We start from the raw sequence: 23763 nt of genomic DNA on the forward strand, positions 1-23763 counted from the left end.
GGTGAAGCTGAAGTCCAATCAACTTGAAACTTAGTAAACATGTTGCTTATGATATAATCTTTTTAATTTTGAAGCCAAATTAGACTTTTGACCCCAATTTCACGGTCCACTGAACATAGAAAATGAAAGTGGGAGTTTCAGGTTAAAGTTTATGGTCAAGGTAGTTTTTGATGAAGCTGAAGTCCAATCAACTTGAAACTTAGTACACTTGTTGCTTATGATATGATCTTTCTAATTTTAAAGCCAAATTAGACTTTTGACCCCAATTTCACGGTCCACTGAACATAGAAAATGAAAGTGGGAGTTTCAGGTTAAAGTTTTTGGTCAAGGTAGATTTTGATGAAGCTGAAGTCCAATCAACTTGAAACTTATAGTACACTTGTTGCTTATTATATGATCTTTTTAATTTTAAGCCAAATTAGACTTTTGACCTGAATTTCACCGTCCACTGAACATAGAAAATGAAAGTGGGAGTTTCAGGTTAAAGTTTTTGGTCAAGGTAGTTTTTGATGAAGCTGAAGTCCAATCAACTTGAAACTTAGTAAACATGTTGCTTATGATATGATCTTTCTAATTTTAAAGCCAAATTAGACTTTTGACCCCAATTTCACGGTCCACTAAACATAGAAAATGAAAGTGGGAGTTTCAGGTTAAAGTTTTTGGTCAAGGTAGTTTTTGATAAAATTGAAGTCCAATCAACTTAAAACTTAGTACATATGTTCCCTATAGTATAATCTTTCTGATTTTAATGCCAAATTAGATTATTACCCAATTTCACGGTCCATGGAACATGGTAAAGCATAGTGCGAGTGGGGCATCCGTGTACTTTGGACACATTCTTGTTGTGTATTTGATACAAACTTCTATACTATTGCTTTTATTTCTCATTGTTTGACAAAAAATTGAAATATTAGCCATTGAAGAAGCTAATACATAGATAAATACATTTTAGACAGACACTGGCTCAAATAAGTTTAAGTTTAAATAAGAATTATGACAATTAATTTTTCTTGAAATAAAAGTACCATTTTAACTAAGTTGTTTTTGAAAATTATTGTCTTTTGAACTAAAATAAAATGATAATTATTATACTGCAATTTAACTCAAAGTAAAAGATTTTAATGTTATTATCCAATGATAAAGGTTTTGGAATTTCAAAATTTCTGATAGAACATAAAAACTTATTAACTTAGTTATACTCACATGATTATTATTTACCATGTATACTACTTTCCTTTTATTTCACAATTTTCATTAATCAATTTGATTCAGTATTTCCAATTTCAAATTCTTCCAAAAAGCACAAAACAAGCGAATTATCCCTGAATATATGAAGCTGCCATAAGTCCAACTCTTGCAAGCTATAACCAAAGAGCCAAATTTTGAAAAAAAAATCCCATGATCCTTTAAACAAAGCATTATGGGTATTTCTATTTACGCCATACCAACAGTTTTACGCCCGTAAGAAAATTTACGCCTTGCTTATTTCAATTTACGCCAGCTTTACTGCTTTTTTAGCTCACCTGGCCCAAACCATTTTTCGTAAATCTTAGTTATCTTTTACAAAAATCTTCTCCTCTGAAACTACTGGGCCAAATTAATCCAAACTTGGCCACAATCATCAGTGGGGTATCTAGTTTAAAAAAATGTGTCTGGTGACCCGGCCAACCAACCAAGCTGGCCGCCATGGCTAAAAATAGAACATAGGGGTAAAAGGCAGTTTTTGGCTTATAACTCAAAAACCAAAGCATTTAGAGCAAATCTGGCATGGGATAAAATTGTTTATCAGGTCAAGATCTATCTGCCCTGAAATTTTCAGATAAACTGGACAACCCTTGTTGGGTTGCTGCCCCTGAATTGGTAATTTTAAGGAAATTTTGCTGTTTTTGGTTATTATCTTGAATATTATTATAGATAGAGATAAACTGTAAACAGCAATAATGTTCAGCAAAGTAAGATTTACAAATAAGTCAACATGACCGAAATGGTCAATTGACCCCCTAAGGAGTTATTGTCCTTTATAGTCAATTTTTAACTATTTTCATAAAATTTGTAAATTTTTATTAACATTTTCCACTAAAACTACTGGGCCAAGTTCATTATAGATAGAGATAATTGTAAGCAGCAAGAATGTTTAGTAAAGTAAGATTTACAAACACATCAACATCACCAAAACACAATTTTGTCATGAATCCATCTGCTTCCTTTGTTTAATATTCACATAGACCAAGGTGAGCGACACAGGCTCTTTAGAGCCTCTAGTTTTAAGGCTGTAAGTACTACAAATTTACGTTTCCTGCTCCCTTGCGTCTGGATCTAGACACGTTACTACCACTTACGCCTGGTTTACGCCTTATTTCCAAGCGTAATACGCCTTATAATTATACCCCCGCTTTAAAAAAGGGGGGGTATACTGTTTTACCTCTGTCTGTCAGTCCGTCCGTCAGTCCGTCCGTCCGTCCGTCAGTCCGTCCGTCCGTCAGTCCGTCAGTCAGTCCGTCCCATGAAACTTTCGTCACATTTTTCTCAGGAACTACACATCCACCCTTTCTGTAATTTGGTATCAACATTTATATAAGTCAGCTATACCGTGTGATGCGTTTTCAGATTCATCACTCGACAACTTCCTGTTTACCGAACACTTGTATGATTTTACACATGATAGCCAAGTTGAAAATTTTCGTCACATTTTTCTCAGGAACTACAATACAAGGATTTCTGAAATTTGGTTTCAGGATTTATATAAGTCAGCTATACCGTGTGATGCGTTTTCAGATTCATCACTTGACAACTTCCTGTTTATCGAACACTTGTCTGATTTTACACATGATAACCAAGTTAAAAATTTTCGTCACATTTTTCTCAGGAACTACAATACAAGGATTTCTGAAATTTGGTTTCAGGATTTATATAAGTCAGCTATACCGTGTGATGCGCTTTCAGATTCATCACTTGACAACTTCCTGTTTACCGAACACTTGCATATTTTTACACTATTAATATTATCCACTTGCGGCGGGGGTATCATCAGTGAGCAGTAGCTCGCAGTTAAATTCACTTGTTTCTTACGGGAGTCATCAGTTAAAATTGTTTAAGGTAGTGGTAATACCTTCATGACATTCACCTTAGAATAGGACAATGCATTGTGTTAAGGTAACCCAGGGCTATACTTTCAAGTAGAGCTATTTCATGTTCTCTGTCAGTCAAACAGTAAATTATTAAGGACAAGTTATGATACTGTTTGTTAAAACACCTTCAAAAGAAGAAAAGTGTCAATATTTTATTAGCAGACTTTGTTCCTACTGTTATTTTTATGCCCCATTTATGGGCATTATGTTTTCTGGTCTGTGCGTCTGTCTGTTCGTTCGTTCGTCCGTTCGTCCGTCTGTCCCATGTCAGGTTAAAGTTTTTGGTCGAGGTAGTTTTTGATGAAGTTGAAGTCCAATCAACTTGAAACTTAGTATATATGTTCTGTATGATATGATCTTTCTAATTTTAATTCCAAATTAGAGATTTAACCCCATTTTCACGGTCCACTGAACATAGAAAATGATAGTGCGGATGGGGCATCCGTGTACTGGGGACACATTCTTGTTAACCACTTGGTTCATTTTGATTATTAAGACTTTTTGCTGCCAAAAATTGCATGTTTAACAAACGAATTTGATAATTGCCAACATGTTTGTAAAAAATAAGAACTATCTATCCTTGAGATACTATTTTTTGTAGGTTGTAGTTTGGTTCTGCCAGTTTTACCAAGCTGGATGATTTGTTCCGTGACTTCAACATGTGATGGTGTGATCTGCTGTATTACTTTGCCTAAGATAAATATGACTATACCAGTGGCATTACAGATAGAAGACTGTAGGAATACAATGCATCTTCAAATAGGAAAGCTGCAAACAAAAACAAAACTAACAGATCTGAATTATGGTAGTATTTGTTAGAAAATATAAATTACCCTCTGTTTGTGAAATGATCAGTTATTTGTAGGTTTTAAGCACTGTTCAAAACTCTCAAAGAATGTCACTCCTAAAAAAGTAATAAATATCTAAGCAATTTTATGTGTAATGGTCAATTATTTAGATTTTACATTTTTTATACCCCCGCTTTAAAAAAGGGGGGGTATACTGTTTTACCTCTGTCTGTCAGTCCGTCCGTCCGTCCGTCCATCAGTCCGTCAGTCCGTCAGTCCGTCAGTCAGTCCGTCCCATGAAACTTTCGTCACATTTTTCTCAGGAACTACACATCCACCCTTTCTGTAATTTGGTATCAACATTTATATATGTCAGCCATACCGTGTGATGCGTTTTCAGATTCATCACTTGACAACTTCCTGTTTACCGAACACTTGTCTGATTTTACACATGATAGCCAAGTTGAAAATTTTCGTCACGTTTTTCTCAGGAACTACAATACAAGGATTTCTGAAATTTGGTTTCAGGATTTATATAAGTCAGCTATACCGTGTGATGCGTTTTCAGATTCATCACTCGACAACTTCCTGTTTACCGAACACTTGTATGATTTTACACATGATAGCCAAGTTGAAAATTTTCGTCACATTTTTCTCAGGAACTACAATACAAGGATTTCTGAAATTTGGTTTCAGGATTTATATTAGTCAGCTATACCGTGTGATGCGTTTTCAGATTCATCACTCGACAACTTCCTGTTTACCGAACACTTGTATGATTTTACACATGATAACCAAGTAAAAAATTTTCGTCACATTTTTCTCAGGAACTACAATACAAGGATTTCTGAAATTTGGTTTCAGGATTTTTATAAGTCAGCTATACCGTGTGATGCGTTTTCAGATTCATCACTCGACAACTTCCTGTTTACCGAACACTTGCATATTTTTACACTATTAATATTATCCACTTGCGGCGGGGGTATCATCAGTGAGCAGTAGCTCGCAGTTTCACTTGTTTTTGTCTCTTAAATTTGTGGAGTCTTTTTTTCTTTGACTAAGAACTTTTTTATGCACCTTACAATAATGTGTAGCCATTATGTTTCTGGTCTGTTCTTTCTTTTGCTAGCCCAGTGTCAGTTTAAATTTTTGTATTGCAAAATAACTAACAAAAAGCAAAAGATCAGTGCTTATATTGTCGTTCTTCATCTCAAAGTCATAGTGAGGCATTCAACACGGAGCAAACACACTCACCTCACTGCAAGTTTAAAATAGTCCCTAGCATTTACTAACTGTAGAATTGTGTTGTTTTTCAGGCAACAGTGAAACTTTCTCACTTTCTGGGATAATAAATATGATGTAAGTACAATGTACTACAGTTAGAATTGATGTTAGATATAGTTATAGAATCATGTTTTTCTGCAGATGGGGATGTTTCATTTGTTACCAACCAAACAGTTTAATTTCATTCAATATTTTGTGTTTATAAGCAAACACAAACCATACTCCACAAACATTTAGAAATCATTTCAGTCAGAAAGAATCAAAAACTTGTAATAAAAGAGATATCTTTCAGGTACTCTTTTATTTTAGGTTACTTAATGTTATAGAAATACAACACAGTTTATATTATAAAGTTAACAATTTTGACATGACATAAAAGCAAAAAAAGAAATATTTGGTCATAAAAACATTTTTTATTAATTTTATTTTTTTAAATGTTGCAAAAAAAAATTTCCTTGACTGATTAATAAATTTGATCATTGCCATAATATGTTTTAATATGTCAAAAAGGTTTCTTCAAATATTTTGTATATGAAAGTAACATTTTTATGCTTTAATTGATAGGTATTCAGTACAAAAAGTAGAAGATGATCACCACTATCTAGTAGATTTGAGTCTGTCTGTCTGTTACACTGATAAAACCCCATGTGATTATCAAGTCTCATTACTGACCAGTAACATGATCAGCTTTGGATCATGTGACATATCTGCTGGTTTCTTGAATCCTGGTAAGTAAACTTTTTGTCTTTAGTATGGTGTAACTAGTATAAGAACTAGTCATGTTAAGTTTTATCTCATAGTCCTGGACTCATGCATCATTATAATGTTAGTGATACTTTATAAGTTATTGTATAATTAAATAATCAAAAAGCTAAGGTTTGAATCCCACAATTATTTAATTCAAAGTAAATCCCACATGCAAATTAAAGTCAAAACAATTGCCTATTCCACAGTTGAAAATCCATTTGATATAGTAGTGATATCGCTGCACTGTACTTTTAGATTTAGCAATCACTAACTGGTTTTGTTATAGAGGTTTTCCGAGATTGTTTCAGTAATGACAGATGGCATTGTATTTTCAGATTTTTTACTGACTAAATGGTTGAGTCATGGGTAGTCTCAATATGTTTTTTTTGGGTACAGATGCATAACTGCCAACTTTTCAAAATTCCAATGGGGGTTTTAAGGCTCTTATAGTCCTACAAATCTTTCAAGGGGGCCTTCAAATACATTTAAATGTTGTTTTTTGGTTTCTTCATACTTTTACAAGCCCATAGTCATTATAAATTTAATGTTTGGTCTGAAATTGTGGACAAAATTGCTCTTTCAAAATTTCCATATGGAAGTCTCCATGGGGAAAATACTCGCAAATAGTGACAGTTGGCAGGTATGCAGATGTGCAGCTGGGATTTCAAAAACACCCCAATTCATATATTGTAGTCTTGTGAAATCCTGACCCATAAACATATTTCAAGGCAAAATCACAACCCATTCATATATTTCTTAGTTAATACATATTTATCTTTTTACATCTTGACTTGGTTTAAAAAAAATGATAAAACAGCATTTACAAATGATTTATACAAAAATCTAATCAAAGATGAAAATTATTGACCCCTTAACATATTACCTTGGTGAAATTATAACCCATTGATATATTTGATATGTCAAAAAAGGAACCCATTCCAGTGGCACATATTTATAAACCTTCATATAGGCAGAGATAAAAAAAAAAAAAAATCCCCCTTTCCCAGCGTGTGTTGAGTGATGGCATTGTATTTTCAGATTTCACTTTGACTTACTGGTTGAGTGATAGAGATTTGACTGTAAACTCAATTATAACTGATGGCATTGTATTTTCTGATTTCCCTCTGACCTAAATGATTGAGTAATAGAGGTTTGACTGTAAACTCTGTTATATCAAATGGCATTGTATTTTTCAGATTTCTCACTGACTAACTGGTTGAGTGATAGAGGTTTGACTGTAAACTCTGTTATATCAAATGGCATTGTATTTTTCAGATTTCTCACTGACTAACTGGTTAAGTGATAGGGGTTTGACTGTAAACTCTGTTATATCAAATGGCATTGTATTTTTCAGATTTCTCACTGACTAACTGGTTGTGTGATAGAGGTTTGACTGTAAACTCTGTTATATCAAATGGCATTGTATTTTTCAGATTTCTCACTGACTAACTGGTTGAGTGATAGAGGATTGACTGCAAACTCTGTTATATCAAATGGCATTGTATTTTTCAGATTTCTCACTGACTAACTGGTTGAGTGATTGAGGTTTGACTGTAAACTCTGTTATATCAAATGGCATTGTATTTTTCAGATTTCTCACTGACTAACTGGTTGAGTGATAGAGGTTTGACTGTAAACTCTGTTATATCAAATGGCATTGTATTTTTCAGATTTCTCACTGACTAACTGGTTGAGTGATAGAGGTTTGACTGTAAACTCTGTTATATCAAATGGCATTGTATTTTTCAGATTTCTCACTGACTAACTGGTTGAGTGATAGAGGTTTGACTGTAAACTCTGTAACAGATATAACATCAGATAGATTGATTACAGAGCTTGGTTTGTCAGACTATATGGGATATTCTGATAGCTGTAGTCTTATAGTGTCACCTTACAAAGATGCAGTAAATGGTTGGATTAATGGTAAATTATATTAATTGGCAATTGTTCACATATAAGGTATAAGAAATCCACTAACTCTTTATTGTAATAAACTGGTCATACCTGTAGCCAGGGGGGGTTTGGGGGGTGCGGACGAACCCCCCTTGAAAACAAATAAGCACTGTTAAAGTCAATGTTCTATTCGAATTGTGACTGTTAAAGTCGAGTTTGTGAGTCCAACAAACCCCCCCATGGAAATTCCTGGCTACCGGCCTGCTGGTGATTGAAAAAACAATGCCAATGCTTCAAGTGATGAACTATTGTTTGTGCGTTTATCAGAATATACCAATTATAATTTGTTGCAAGTTACAAATTGTAACTATTGAATTATTATTTATGGCTATTTTTTGAAATTTTGATTTGTGTTATGAAATTTTAACTTCAGCTATTCATTTGAGAAAACAATTGTTGTTTTCTAAAGGGAATTAACTCTTACAAAATCTAGAGGGAAAAAAGAGGGATAGATCCTAAGTAATACTTAAAGTACTGATTTTGCTTTATGGCTACAGCTCACATAAAGTATAGAGTAAATACATTGCTAGTGATGTTTCAATATTTGTTTTCAGAATGTCCTAGTGTGATGACCTTATCAACGTTATCAGGAGATATTGCATGTCACATGTCATCCTGTTCACAGTTCTCCTGCTGTGTATATAACAACATTCTCCGTCGATCGTTAAAATCAACCATACAAATGGATACCTGCTCTTACATGCTCAAGGTGTCTATAGAAGATTGGCATTACGAATTCCAAATGCTTAACTATCAGTGGGGTAAAATATATATAGTATTGAAGGAATTTTAACCACCATCCGCAAAGAATTTAAAAAGTATCATTAGAAACCGATCAGAATTAAATCTCACCTGAATCATGATAGATTTAAGAATGCAGTATTTAAATGTTAGATTCAAATTTTAATCTCTTCTTAATTGTTCAAAATGTGTTATGGGTGATATTTCATGTATAGCTAAGACAATAAAATGTGTTATGGGTGATATTTCATGTATAGCTAAGACAATAAAATGTGTTATGGGTGATATTTCATGTATAGCTAAGACAATAAAATGTGTTATGGGTGATATTTCATGTATAGCTAAGACAATAAAATGTGTTATGGGTGATATTTCATGTATAGCTAAGACAATAAAATGTGTTATGGGTGATATTTCATGTATAGCTAAGACAATAAAATGTTAATGAGATATGAATGTTCTCTAGATCTGCTTAACTCTAGAATAACACGTTGACTCAGAAATTTAAATGGTGCTAGCAAACAAGATACTCTAAGCTATATATACATGTAGGAGTGCATATGTAAGCCAAAAAAGTGTCCCATGAAATTGTGTCCTCTAGAACATTATTTCACAGTTCATCTGTGAAATTTTGTTCATGGGACAGAATATCACATTTTTTAACTATAAAATCGTGTCCCCTAAGTGAAAAATTGTCCCTAGTACTTGCACATAATTTCATGGATGTTTTATAAAAATATGTCACAAAAGACAATATTTCATAGTGTAGCTATTTTTTTCTGTCCCTAAAGAAGGGAAATAATTTAGCAATCATTGAAATGTTTTAATCAATTAGTTAAATCATAATTGAAATTTGAATAAAGACAACACAGATGTAAACAAAAATGGAAAGTGGTGAATATAAACAGCTATATGACTTTCTGTGTGATGATCAATACCCTCCAGAGTTTGAAAATAATGATAGAAGATCATTTAGAAGGAAGGTAAAACAGTTTCAAATTAAAAGCAATGAAATGTATTATATACATGTTGACAAAAAAAACACAAGAGAAAACATTAAAACTTGTTATTCAAAGATGTTAAAACAGTTCATAGATTCCTGTTGTTTATTTAAAAACAAAAGTCAATTTAGTCTTATTATTTTTTGTTAAATATTTTTTTTGGTATTAGACAATATAAAAAAGATGTGGTATGATTGCCAATGAAACAACTATCCATAAAAGACCAAAATGACACAAACATTTAAAACAACTATAGGTCAGGCAAGACTTTTATGCAATATGGACATGATTTCATTATGAAAAAATGTCCAACGAAGGTCACAATAGAATCTCTTGTCAAGGGACACTTTTACATAGAAGGGGACAATATTTTATAATAAAATTATGTCCTGGACCAAATTTCATAGGTTATATCTGTGAAATTTTGTCCATGGGACATCATTTCATGGGGGACACTATTTAATCCTACACATTTACTATAAACCTCTTAACCAAATGACTTAATTTATATGTTGGTATTTGATTACATTCAAATTGAAGTAATTATTTTCTTTACAGGAAAAATACAGAATGTAAGACTTCATGGTGTGTTCTCATTAAGGTAAATTGTAAAAAAATACATTGGAACTTTAAAACTATCATATGACAATAATGCCTTTGAACCAAGAGAAATTTAAGCTGATGTACTTGTCACAAGTATTCCACGAAATATTGGAAATCAATCATATATCAAAAATCATTGCTTTTATTCTTGTTCTTTACACTGTCAGTTTCTGGGAAGTTTTATGCATCTCACACTTTTTCTTTTTTTACAAAGTAACTTTGTGCAGTGAAGATTAGGGAGTTTTTTTCCCTTTTCAGGTATATTTAAAAGGAGTACAGGTAGTCATGAGTTGATCTGAAATGAATTATTATGAATTACTACCATTGAATGAGCATACAGAATTATAATCATGATCTAACATTTTAAAAAGATAGTCAAATTTGCCATGCCATTGTTTCACTTATAGTTCTTGTTTTATCTTTGATATTTTTTCAAGCCTTCTTTATGACAAACAAAATTAAACCTTGCTGTATAATAATGTATACAAAGTAATACATATGATGATAGCTACTGACATTATAGTTGACATAGTGGTTCCCAAAAGTCTTACCAGAAGACCCTTTGAGAATAAATCAGTAGGTAATTGCCTCATTGTGTATGAAGCTGAAAATGTTTGAGTAAAAAAATATAATCAACAATTTCAATATTCATGATGATCAGCATTTTGGGAGGAGATTTTAATAAATGTTCTGTGCTTTTATTTCAGTTTTACTATCTACAACATCCCATCTGAGAGTAAATTCTCTGTTGATGCTGAGATAAAACTATGTTTTGAGACAAACAACAATACATGTCTTACAGAATACTCTATATTAAATAATGTTCAGCTGAAGTATGAGGTCTGCAATCAGACTCAACCTCTGGGTGGTAAGTACTTAAAATGATGTCTACTTTCATATGGTGTTCTTATTCTTCTTCTTCTTCCGGTAAGCGGCCACAGTCAACTGGTTGACTATTCTGCCACATTTAGGAGTGAGCCCATACAATAATTTTGAAATTTAATAAACAAAAAGAATGGGTGCAATTTAATTATATACAGGTGCAATTTAAAAACATGTCATTTAAATCTAATGACGAAGCTGAGCCTTGAAAGATTAAAGACTCAGGGCACAGACAGTAGAGTTGGACAAGGTGTTCCACTCTCTAATTGTTCTTGGATAGAACGACTCCTTGTTTTACATGATGGTATTCTTAATGCCTGTTCGTTGTTATTTCTGGAAGGGCGTTCATTCGATATTAGCTTACTGGATGTATCGACTTTGACAAAGTTGTTCTGTAGCTTATACATCATTATTAAGCGGCTATGTTTCCTTCGTTCTTGTAGGGTAGACCATTTAAGATGTTCAAGCATGCTACTAACAGATGAGGTGTTGTTATACCTGTTAGTAACATACCTTGCTGCCATTCTTTGCACCATGTCCAATCTGTGGATGTCATTTTGTTGGTATGGGTCCCATACTGCACTAGCATATTCTAAAGTAGGCCTGACAAGGGACATATATTCTTTTTCTTTAATTGACTTGTTTGAGATGTTAACATTCCTTTTTAAGAAGCTAATGGTGTTGTTGGCTTTGGAGCAGATGGAGCTTATAGGTTTTTCCCATTTAAGATCTGATGAAATAGTGCATCCCAGGTATTTAGCAGTTGTTACATGTTCAAGGTTATGGCCATGAAGTGTGTAATTGTACTTTGATGGAGTTCACTTCCTGGAGATGATGAGTACATTACATTTGTCTGGATGGAACTTCATAAACCATGTTGTTTCCCATACAGCCAGTCGGTCAAGGTCCTTTTGTACGTTTGTGGCATCTGGATGAGATTGTGAGATAAGCAAACAGTCATACGGTTGATTGAATCCCCTGGGGCATGTTGTTTATATAAAACAAAAATAGGCTAGTTCCCAGGACTGATCCTTGTGGTACGCCAGACTCTACAGGTATGTAGGTCGATGTTTCACCCTCCACAACTACTGACTGTATTCTATCATTGAGGAAGTTGTCTATCCACTAATTTGTTTTATCGGTTATCCCATAATGCTTCAGTATGTGAATGAGAAGGCTATGGCTATTTGATTCAGTGAAAAATTCACTGGCATTCTCAAAAATTGTCTAATCCTTCACTTATTTGTATACCGTAGAAAGGGGTGTATAGTCCGCGGTTTTTTACCTTGGGAATGAAATTGATGGAAGGGGTGCGGACTATGCAGTACTATAGGATTTCGTGACATTTTTTTCCATGTAGGGATACGATGTTGAACGAGGTTTGGCCAAGTAAACAGAAACATCATGTGTTGTCAATGTTATAATGTATTCTTGACAACTCTTTGTATTATTTAGAAATAAAATAAACAATCTAACTGTATTCTTGACTACTCTTTGTTATTTTTTTTAATAAAATAAACAGTCTAACAGTGTTGACTTTGTAATTTGCATAAAAATCAGCCTTTGATCGAATGTCCGCTTTGTTTCGGATTTGGTCAAATTTGTGTCATTGCATCTAAACAGTGTACCTGAATCCTGAATATCAATGAAAGATGAACCCTTCAATGGTAAAACCATAATAGTCAAGTTGAAACCTAGTGAAATCTTCCCAAGATAGATTTTGTTTAATGTTATTCGCGTGTTTACAGTACAAGTAAACCACGATGCGCCATTTTGAAAATGTGTGATTAAAGTATCAAAAATTTTCGTATTCCGACTTTTTGTGTTTAACTGTTAACTTATCGACGTAAATAAATCAAGACCTAACATTTTTTAATTGTAAATCGTAACCATTAATACTGAAAGTGTAAACCTGAAAGAAGTGGAATTTTGTATACGAAACTATATTTCCAGGTGAAAGGTCACATTGTGCAGGTGTATCGTCTTACATGAATGAGTTTACGGGTTTGGGTGTAAAGCAATTAATTAACCATGTCAACTTTTGACAAGTGATGAATGTAATTCAATAACCTAAGGCAGTTCTTCAAATCAATAAAAGAAATGATAAGATTAAAGAGTTATAACATTTTAATGAGTTCTAATCAATTTTTAAACATCAAACATCAAACTTTCGATCTTAAATGTTTGATCTTTAATTTTCTTTTGTTTGATAGCATACCAAATATTTATTTTTTTAAATTTTAAACAGTTTATTGGCTTGGGCAAGCTACCACTTTCAATGTTATCAAAGGTGATAACGCTGATAGTTAAATGTACATGATTGAATTAATTAACATTTATTACATGAATACAGTTCTTACTTTCATTGTTTGGGACTTTAAATTAATTAGTAAAGAATGATAGTCTGAAAGACGATTTAATTGAGCAATTAAACAGAATCTTTTGAAAACTTTTAAAATAGATTAAATACATATCTTTTTAAGTCCTCTTTTACAAACTGATCATAACTTTATATTAATCATCGATCTTTTAACAACAATGATTACTGTTTTGCCAGTCTTTAACACAGATTAAAAACACATCTTTAAAGATCCCATTCAAAAACTTATCATAAGTTTTAAGTGACTATCAATCTTTTCAACAACAATACTTACTATATTGCCGATCTCGGCAAAAAAAAAAAAAAAAAAAATACGCAATTTCGGCATTTTCCGTCATTGTTCGCGGACCCGATCTTGTCAAAAGTTGCCGCGGACTATACAAGCGAACTAGACTTTTTCCTCGATATTTGGGGATGAAGAGGGGGTGCGGACTACACACAAATGCGGACAATACACGGCCGTATACGGTAGACCTCCTGTCTTATGTTCACAACAATCATAAACAACTGTACTGAACAACTTTACTGTATATATGTGATTACACTGAATCAGAGAGATCAGTTGAAATGTATAAGTTTTCATCAAAGTGTTGAATAGATTTGTAAAACTTTGATATAAAAGGGAGATAACTTTGGTCATTCTGTGCATAACCATTTTAAAATATTTAATTGGCTGTAATAATGTCTCATTTTCATATATTACGTTTTATAAGTTTGGGTCTCACATATCTGAAGAGCTAAATATTGTTCCCAATTGCCCATTTGAACTTATGAGTTTCAACATGTAAATTAATATATTTAGTCTTACCACATGACTAAATGTTTGCTTTCAGGTCTTGCATTTGATTTCTGGAAACCATCTTATTGTACCCCTTACACTGGAGACTTTCTGAATGGTAAGTACCTTAATTATTTAAATAAACATGTGTAAGGAAAATTCTATATTTAGGTAAGCTTGCAGGTTTTGAGCTGGATTGGAAGTCTAAAACCTGCATATATAAAATTAAGATGTTTTGTATGATTGCCAAAGTGCTCAGAATAATTTTTGTGGTTTTCTTTCAGTAAAAACCATGGACTTTGCAATGACTTTGTGTGAGCAGGCAGGACTTCTAGTTTTATATTACAATATGATTTTATGATCATTATTTTTATCTTACATCAGGTTGTAGCAGTGTACCGTCACCAATCACTTCATTGTCAGGATGTCATATGAGCAGTGATTGTCAAGGGATTGAATGTTGTGTAGGCTCAAACTTCATCTCAGGGTCCAGGAATGTAGAAACCATGCTGAAAATATCCCAGTGTGATGTAATAGATGGGAACATAGAACGAAAGTCATGGACAAAAAGTGGACTTGATTCTTTAACAGGTATTTATATACCAAAAACATGTTTTAATAGTAAAGACATGACTATATACCGGTAAGTAAAAAATAAGCTTTAAAGGAAAAATCTCTTTCAAATTTCTGGACATAAAAATGACATTGAATATTTGAAAGTAATTTTTTAAGTAGTCAGTGTATAAATCCCAGTTTGTAACTACAAATATTCTCTTCTTCAGGATCTTCTGTATCAGAGAAAGTAAATGATATATTTGATTTAATGGTTGATGTCATAGAATCATCATCATCTCTGTACAAGGTCACTGTGTCCTTGAAGACTTGTTATATAAAGGACATTGGCTGTCAGACCTTAACTCTGGCAGAGGAAGTAACCTTAGTCAGACCTACATGTACTAGTGGTAAGAGGAGGAAGAGGAGGAGTGCTGATGGGTAAGATCAGTTTATATCACTGTAGTTGTATCAAAGAAAATAAACAGTACCAGATGAAAATATTTCTTTTAAACATGTGACCATCTTGATTTACATTATAAGTTGGCCAGTTCAATTCAAGTGCTACATTGAGATCCAAGTGGTAGGCATCATACAATTCAAATTAACAGAGTTTGGTAAAGAGAACATGTAATAATCATCATGTCTTTTGCATTAGAGTAAATATTGCTGATCTAAAGACTGGACTAAGAAATCTAATGGAAAGAGGAGCATCATCAACTGAAATCAAAGACTACATGTCAGATGTTAAAAATTTGGAAGTAAGTTCTTAAAATAAATTATAGATGATGTTTTATTAGGAAAAGTGTGAAACTATGAAATTAGTTGTGAATTAACATTTTTATGATGATTATAAAATTGTACTTTCTGTGTACATGCATTTGAAAGTTTCCTGATTTTAAAAATGGTCCAATATATAAAATGATGTCAAGTTTGTCAAAATTTTTAAATGTTGTTGGTTAAGAATAGAGTATTTAAGAAAAACTATTTAAACCTCACTCTGATGGGGGGTATATTGCAATCACCTTGTTCTCTGTCAGTGTTTTACAACAAATATTCTTATCACACTTTTATTAGGTACTTCTAAAAAGATTGACTTCATTTTTGGTGTTCAGTCTAACAATGATTAGTTGTAACACCTGAACACTTTTTGGATCTATCAAACATACCTTATGTAGAGCATTTCAATGTGTTTTATTATGCTGAAAACAAATGAAAATTTTAAAATTTGCTTCATTCAAATATTGTGGTAACTTGTATGAATTTGATCTTATTATGCCCCATCTATGATAGTAGAGGGGCATTATGTTTTCTGGTCTGTGCGTCCGTTTGTATGCCATTCGTTCCTCCGTCCGTCCGTTTGTCCTGCTTCAGGTTAAAGTTGTTGGTCAAGGTAGTTTTTGATGAGGTTGAAGTCCAATCAACTTGAAACTTTGTACACATGCTCTCCATGATATGATCTTTTTAATTTTATTACCAAATTAAAGTTTTGACCCCAATTTCACGGTCAACTGAATATAGAAAATGATAATGCAAAGTTCAGGTCAAAGTTTTTGGTTATAGTTTTTGCTCTAGGTAGTTTTTGATGAAGTTGAAGTCCAATCAACTTGAAACTGAGTACACATGTTCCCTGTGATATGATCTTTCTTATTTTAATGCCAAATTTAGGTTTTTACCCCAACTTCACGGTCCTCTGAACATTGAAAATGATAGTGCAAGTTGGGCATCCGTGTACTATGGACACATTCTTGTTTTTTGTGTTCTTTTCATTATATTCTTGCTAGCCCCTAGACAAGATGAAGTCATGTTATGGCATTATGAAACCTGGATGAATGATTAATTTGATTTAATTCCTTGTAGACTGAAGAAATAATGAAAAACCTCCAAGTAAAGGACCTAGATGTTAAAGATACCACTACTGGAATACAGTCTACTATGAAAGCCTTAGGACAAGATAATCCTTCTACATTATCTGTACTTTGGTCTAATGAAAAGGGGGTAGAGGTGAAGGGAGGTAACTATTGCTATATATAAAGATCAAGGTAATCCTACCACATTGGCTATGCTATAGTCTAACAATAATCATTATGATAAGTGGTAATGTTGATTTCAACTTCACAATTTAAAAGAGCCATTGTAAATCATGATGGGGAAACCTAATCAATTGAATATTTCACTGGGATATCTTTTCTCCCATATGTGGACATATATTTTTTTCATTAAAAAATTGGAATGATGGACTTAAATTGTTGTTGATTTTACCCCAATTCTCTGAAATTGATGGACAGAAGGGAGAATTACTGAAATATTAGTTACAGAGGTTAGGATGAAAACATTTATTTCATGTGAGTTCAGAGCATAATTTAATGTCAGAAATTTTATTTAGACATATCGTTATCAATGGTCAGAAAAGACCAGATTATTTTACCTTGATGTGAGGTTTTTGTTGCTACCCTTCATTGTGGAAATTTTACCTGTTATACTGAATTCCCTGAAGAATGCTGTAACATCAACTACATGTATTGAAAACTTTGTAGGTAAAGGTGTTGTTAGTATGCTGTCAACAGCAACAGATATTGTAGGACGTGCTGACCAGGCATTTGTTGTTGGTAAAGGACTTTCTAATGCTGGCGTAGAATTACTGGGACAGAAGCTGGCAAACATGACAATAGGAGACATCAAAGCCATGCTAGATTTGAAAAATATGGACCCTCTGGTTGTAGCTAAACTTATTGGACAGATAAAAGATTTGGCAATAGCTTTGGTGAGCATATAACCTGTCGATTTATGTCATTGCATATATATAATCCAAGAATGGCATGGTGTATCAATTAATGACACAAAACCTCTACACACATATTAAATAAACATAAACAAGTGAAAGAACAATGCTTTCATTTGTGTTCTTCATCTCAAAGTAACTGAGGTTTTCAACATGGAGTAAAAAATCTAGTCTTAATGTAAGTTTAAGACAGCTTCTTTCATCATCTAAGTGGAATATTTTGATAGATTTGCATCAACCAACATCTGTTCATTGAAGTTATCGGCAGGCAGAAGATATCAAAGAACTATGAAATACATCAGGCATGGAAATGGATCATATACTGTCATAAGCTACTTAGCAATCTCAATTAGAAAGCTTATTAATTAGACAACTAAGGTTTATCTTTCATAACCTAACTTAACTGTGCATTTCTCGCTATGTTGAAGACCCATAGGTAGCCTTTGGCTATTTTCTGCTCTTTTGTCAGGTTGTTGTATTATCCCAAATAGTGTGTGCTTTCATATTCTAAATTCTTAATCTGGATTTTTTTGGAAATTAAATCCAACTACTTATTTTTAATTTGTTACATGTCACTATTGTTAAGTGTACTATACCTTATACTGTTTTTATTTTTCAGTTGTCTGAATTTGTCAGCAAGGTTTTATCTGATCCAAGTAATATGTTTAAATCTGAAGACTTTGTAGTAAAAGGAGAAGTATCATTTCCAAGAGAGAATGTTAATTTCTTCCGATATGTTAAGCCAATTCCTCTTGGACCACTGATCCTTTGGCTTAGTAAGTTGGATATATATTTAGCCTTAAAATGTAACTAAGTAAAAGTGTATAAATTTTATACTTAGTCCTAAATATTTAACTAAGGAAAAGTTGACAAATTTCACAATTGGAAATCCTGAACAGTTAAAATAAAGAATTGAAAGTATGTTTTTTTTAATAATTAATTTACTATTTACCCATCCATCAATTTTGTTTACAAATTTTGTAGCTATGCCACATACCCATACCAAAATATAGACCTTGTTTTTTCAGTGGCGGATCCAGAACTTTTCATAAGAGGGGGGGACCTGCTGACTGACCTAAGTGGGGGATTCCCTATATAATCAACCAAATTTTCCCCCCTGGATCCGCCTATGGTTTTATCTAATACATGATTTGGTATGAGGCTACATTACAGAAACTTAACCTGATCATTGTTACTGTGCTTATATAAAAGACTTTGTCATTTTCCACTGCACATTGTCAAAATTTTTATTTCAAGTTGCAGTTTGAATCACTTCTTTAAAATTGATCACCTTGAAATTAGATAAATATTAGTCAGAGGTTTTTTGGGTCAATGTTCATATGCTGTAAACTTAAAAATCATATATTTTATGAAAGATTATAAGCTATTTCCTTAAATCTGTGAATTCCATGCTGATTTGACATACTGGAGACTACAAAGTCAACATAGCATTTAAAACAAACTGGAAATATCTCTTTACTACATTCCCTTTATTTTGATGTTTACAATGTATTTCAATAAGTTATCTGGTAATTAATTTACAGAATTTGGATGTGGTGCATACTATGGGATGAAATTTGAAGTTGGTGCAAAGATTATGGCAATGAAAGCATTTGCTGGTATAACACCTTATGGTGGTGCTCATGCTTGGGGGTCAATTAGTCTCTGTTTTGGACCTTTATGTGGAGTGCTCATACTAGATGGCTATGTGATGGAACTAAGATTCCCTACAACTGCCGAAATAGGATTCAGCAAATTTCCATTAGATGTTGGGTTAGTATATCTGAATTATAAAAGTTAACTGTATTGCACTTACTCTAAAGATATAAATATAATGACTTCTTGTATGATTGCCAATGCAGCATACAGAAAGCAACAAGCTTGACTCATTAGAACTGCATTAATCTGTAAGACAGCAAACAAAATACATCTGTCCAGTTTACAGCTTTATTTTTACCTTATTGCAGAAAGCCATACAGTAACCTTTAGTTGCTTACAGCCATGGCTATTGGTCTCTTGTGGAGAGTTGTCCTATTTGCAATCATACCACATCTTCTTTATCTTATGATTATGCCCCTTCTGTAGGGAATAAGAGTATTAAGGGGGCTCGCGGGTCTAAATCAAATTTTTTATTTAATATAAGATTTCACCATTTTTTTCTATAAATGAACTTTATCTTATACCTAATAGAAAAACAAAATAAAAAAGGGGGGTCACCGATCATTTACGCTCACAATCTGACTTCGAAAGAAGCATACATTTTTGTAAAGGTACTTTTTTTCTGTTGAACTAATAGGAGAAAAAGAGGTAATATCGAAATAAAAAACGAATTTAATTACAGAAATCGCTTAAATTTTACAATTATTTAGTTAATTTATAGCTTATTTGAAAACAATAATAAAAAATATAGGTCACCGATGAGTAAAAAAAGATATTTCAATTTTAATGACAAAAAATAGCATTTTTGCACCAAAGGGAGATAATTTGGAGCTTTTTTCATGATATAAACATTTTCAATGTCACCTGGGGCCAACACAAATTGATTTTTTTGGAATAATTTTTGTACCACATGATAAAGTAACAACTACTAAAGGCAATTAATAAAATTTGTAATGAAAAATAAAAGTTTATTTTTTTTCTGAAAATCTTATACCCGCGAGCCTCCTTAAGTATTACCCTTGTCTGTCCTTCCCCAAGTCTGTCCGTCCTTCTGTCGGGCCAATTTTTGTTTCTGCATTCTGACTTAATATAAAAAAGAAGATGTGGTATGATTGCCAATGAGACAACTCTCCACATGAGACCAAAATGACACAGAAGTTAACAACTTTAGGCAGGGTTTCCCCTAGGTCAATTATTTGTTTCGCCACCTCTTTCGCCAAAACATTATATTTTTCGCCACTTTATTATTTTTTTCGCCAAGTGACATAACTATATTTTTCGTTTAAAATTTACCTCCCCCCCTTTTTCCCCTTAAATAAGGTGTGATTTTGCCCCATTGTGTCTATGATTATTCTCTCAAACTTATTTTAGAGTCTACATTTAATGAATAAATCCTTATCATTTACTTATAACAAAATTAATGGACATGTTTTGATTATATAATACCAGTATAGTTCGTAGGGAAAGTTTCTTTAAAAGAAAAATACTGATGTGCCCTTTTGTACTAAGAAGTGGTATTTTCAACAAAACAAAAGCTTTTATCACATGCAATTGATCCCTCATTTCATGTTTAGTCATAACATTGAAGGGCTACTCTCATTCAAGGTGTTGTTCCCAACCTTTTGGATAGATTTCTTCATAACGACAGTTTTCCTTTCTTGACCATCGTAAATGAAAATGTTGAGACGTAAAACTATGCTTGAAACACACGTGTCATTCAAATGACTTTAAAGTAGTCGCCCTAATCAATTACTTATATTAAAGCTGAGACTACTATAAGTTATAGTAGTCTCAGATTAAAGTCAAAGGATAATTAAAGTTTTAAATCGGCGATTTTTCTTGCTTTTGAAAATTTTTTTGTCACAACAGCTTTCTTTTCTAAACTATCTTTAAAAGGAGAGGAGACGTCAAAAGTCAAAAGTTTGCTTCAAACACGTGCGTCGCAAAGTGGTAAATAAATTCTGTATGCGACATTTAGCGGAAGCCATTTAACCATATCATTTTATCGAACAATTCAATCAACACCTTTATTAATTAGTCCATTGTTGTCGATAGCTATAAAATGCAATCAGCTGATTATTGATTTTCTGTCCAAATCAGGTCAAGGTGAATTCTGAGTATTGTCTAATCAGGTAGAGTCCGAGAAACTTGAAAAAAGAAAATAAACAAGATGGAGGAAAATAAATCGTTCTATATATTTCTTTCGCCAAATTCTTTCGCAAATGATGAATTTTTATCGCCACAATTATTATTTTTTCGCAAATTGCGAAAATGGCGACCGCCAGCGGAAACCCTGACTTTAGGTCACCTCACAGCCTTCAAGAATGAGCAAAGCCCATACCACATAGTCAGATATAAAAGGCCCTGAAATGACAATGTTAAACAATTCTAACGAGAAAACTAATAGCCTTATTTATGTACAAAAAATGAACGAAAAACAAATATGTAACACATAAACAAACGACTACCACCAACTTACAGGCTCCTGACTTGGGAGAGGCACATACATACATAATATGGCGGGTTAAACATGTTAGTTTGCCCAATGCAAGTTTTATGAAACTCATACACAATGCTAAGAATTATCTTGCAGACAGAGTTTGAATTTGGGCAGTGAGTCATATACCATTATAACTTAAAAAATTGCAAATCTGACACATTTTTCTTTTCTTTTATTATGTTTTGAGATGAAAATTCATGTTATTTGGTCTTCTTTTAACTAAAAATTCCTGTCTACTTGTTTTTTGTATACAATGATCTGGCTTTTCCCTTTGGAATTCAATTTAGGTCCAGGAACAGTAAATAAATGATGTCACAAAATTTTTATTAAATATTAATATTTGATTTTGTGTATATGATTTTTTTCCCTCACAGTTCAAACATAAGAATGAGGAAACCATGATTGCCAATGACACAACTCTCCATCTAAGTTAAAATGAACTGGTAGTAAGCAATTATAGGCCATCATATGTCCTTCAACAATTAAAAAAAAACATATTGAATTCTCATAAAATTCTTCTAAAACTCCCAAATCAGCATATTAATAATATTTTTATTCTGTAGATTATCCATGTATTTGGAACTTATACCACTACAGCTTCAGCTGTCTGGAAAGGTCACCTTGGAGATTGATTTAAAGTTTACTAGTTTTACCAAGACACTGTTAAGTAAAGTACTTTGGAGATATAGAACTGCTACAATACGTAAAAAGATATTTGATAATCGTTCGGGTCAACAAGATGCCACAGCACCAGAAGTATCATCTTTCACAGATGATCCTGATAACATGGTAAGTTTATATTTATTTAAAGAATGACTGTAATATTTTTATGAGGGGCATTATATTTTCTGGTCTGTGCCTCCGTTCGTCCGTTTGTTTGTTCGTCCGTCCGTTCGTCCCATCGTCCGTCTGTGCGTCCGTTCGCTTCAGGTTAAAGTTTTTGGTCGAGGTAGTTTTTGATGAAGCTGAAGTCTAATCAACTTGAAACTTAATACACATGTTCCCCATGATATGATCTTTCTAATTTTAATGCCAAATTATAGTTTTGACCCCAATTTCATGGTCCACTGAACATAGAAAATGGTAGTGCAAAGTTCAGGTTAAAGTTTTTGGTCAAGTTAGTTTTTGATGAAGTTAAAGTTACATCAACTTGAAACTTAGTACACATGTTCCCTATGATATGATCTTTCTAATTTTAATTCCAAATTAAAGTTTTGACCCCAATTTCACGGTCCACTGAACATAGAAACTGATAGTGGGAGTGGGACATCCGTGTACTATGGACACATTCTTGTTTCTATTATGAAGAAATAACATAAAAAATTTGGTGCACACTGAATAACGTGCGTAGCGGGTTATTTGACAGTGTGCACCACATTTTTATGCCCCACCTACGATAGTAGAGGGGCATTATGTTTTCTGGTCTGTGCGTCCGTTTGTCCGTCCGTCCGTTCGTCCGTCCGTTAGTCCGTCTGTCCCGCTTCAGGTTAAAGTTTTTGGTCAAGGTAGTTTTTTATGAAGTTGAAGTCCAATCAACTTCAAACTTAGTACACATGTTCCCTATGATATGATCTTTCTAATTTTAATGCTAAATTAGAGTTTTTATCCCAATGTCACGGTCCCCTGAACATAGAAAATGAAAGTGCGAGTGGGGCATTAGTGTACTGAGGACACATTCTTGTTTATGTTATTTTGAATAGACAGAAAAAAAATTACAGTCATTTCTTAAAATTTAATTCTAAATTCCATTTTAAACCGCAGAAAACCATGAAAAAACATTGATGACGTCACGGTCACATGACTAAATTATGTATATGGGCTGATAACAAAATAACGTCAGCCAATCAGAAGAAGCGTGACATCCAAAATTAGATTATATCCTGATAACATTATAGTAAGTAAGAAGCAAAGATGTTTTGTTGTTTTCTTTTATCAAAAAATTTTCAGACACAAACAAGAACATCACATTAAAGTGGAGCCACTCA

At 33.0% G+C, this 23763-nt stretch overlaps 1 protein-coding gene across 1 annotated transcript in view; it reads left to right on the top strand.

The window, feature by feature from the left end:
- The window catches only part of LOC139511133 (uncharacterized), a 231704-nt gene that overhangs the window by 126740 nt on the left and 81201 nt on the right, over nucleotides 1-23763 (top strand). Inside the window, exons 104-119 of the mRNA XM_071297705.1 lie at nucleotides 3730-3933; nucleotides 5233-5275; nucleotides 5765-5928; nucleotides 7697-7870; nucleotides 8455-8661; nucleotides 10201-10243; nucleotides 10953-11113; nucleotides 14341-14403; nucleotides 14670-14876; nucleotides 15068-15278; nucleotides 15496-15598; nucleotides 16698-16851; nucleotides 17375-17601; nucleotides 18239-18395; nucleotides 19164-19392; nucleotides 22342-22567. Coding sequence (XP_071153806.1) covers nucleotides 3730-3933; nucleotides 5233-5275; nucleotides 5765-5928; nucleotides 7697-7870; nucleotides 8455-8661; nucleotides 10201-10243; nucleotides 10953-11113; nucleotides 14341-14403; nucleotides 14670-14876; nucleotides 15068-15278; nucleotides 15496-15598; nucleotides 16698-16851; nucleotides 17375-17601; nucleotides 18239-18395; nucleotides 19164-19392; nucleotides 22342-22567 — 2573 coding nt within the window. The remainder of the gene's footprint in view (nucleotides 1-3729; nucleotides 3934-5232; nucleotides 5276-5764; nucleotides 5929-7696; nucleotides 7871-8454; nucleotides 8662-10200; nucleotides 10244-10952; nucleotides 11114-14340; nucleotides 14404-14669; nucleotides 14877-15067; nucleotides 15279-15495; nucleotides 15599-16697; nucleotides 16852-17374; nucleotides 17602-18238; nucleotides 18396-19163; nucleotides 19393-22341; nucleotides 22568-23763) is intronic.

This window comes from Mytilus edulis, chromosome 2, assembly GCF_963676685.1.
Source record: "Mytilus edulis chromosome 2, xbMytEdul2.2, whole genome shotgun sequence".
Lineage (NCBI taxonomy): Eukaryota > Metazoa > Mollusca > Bivalvia > Mytilida > Mytilidae > Mytilus > Mytilus edulis.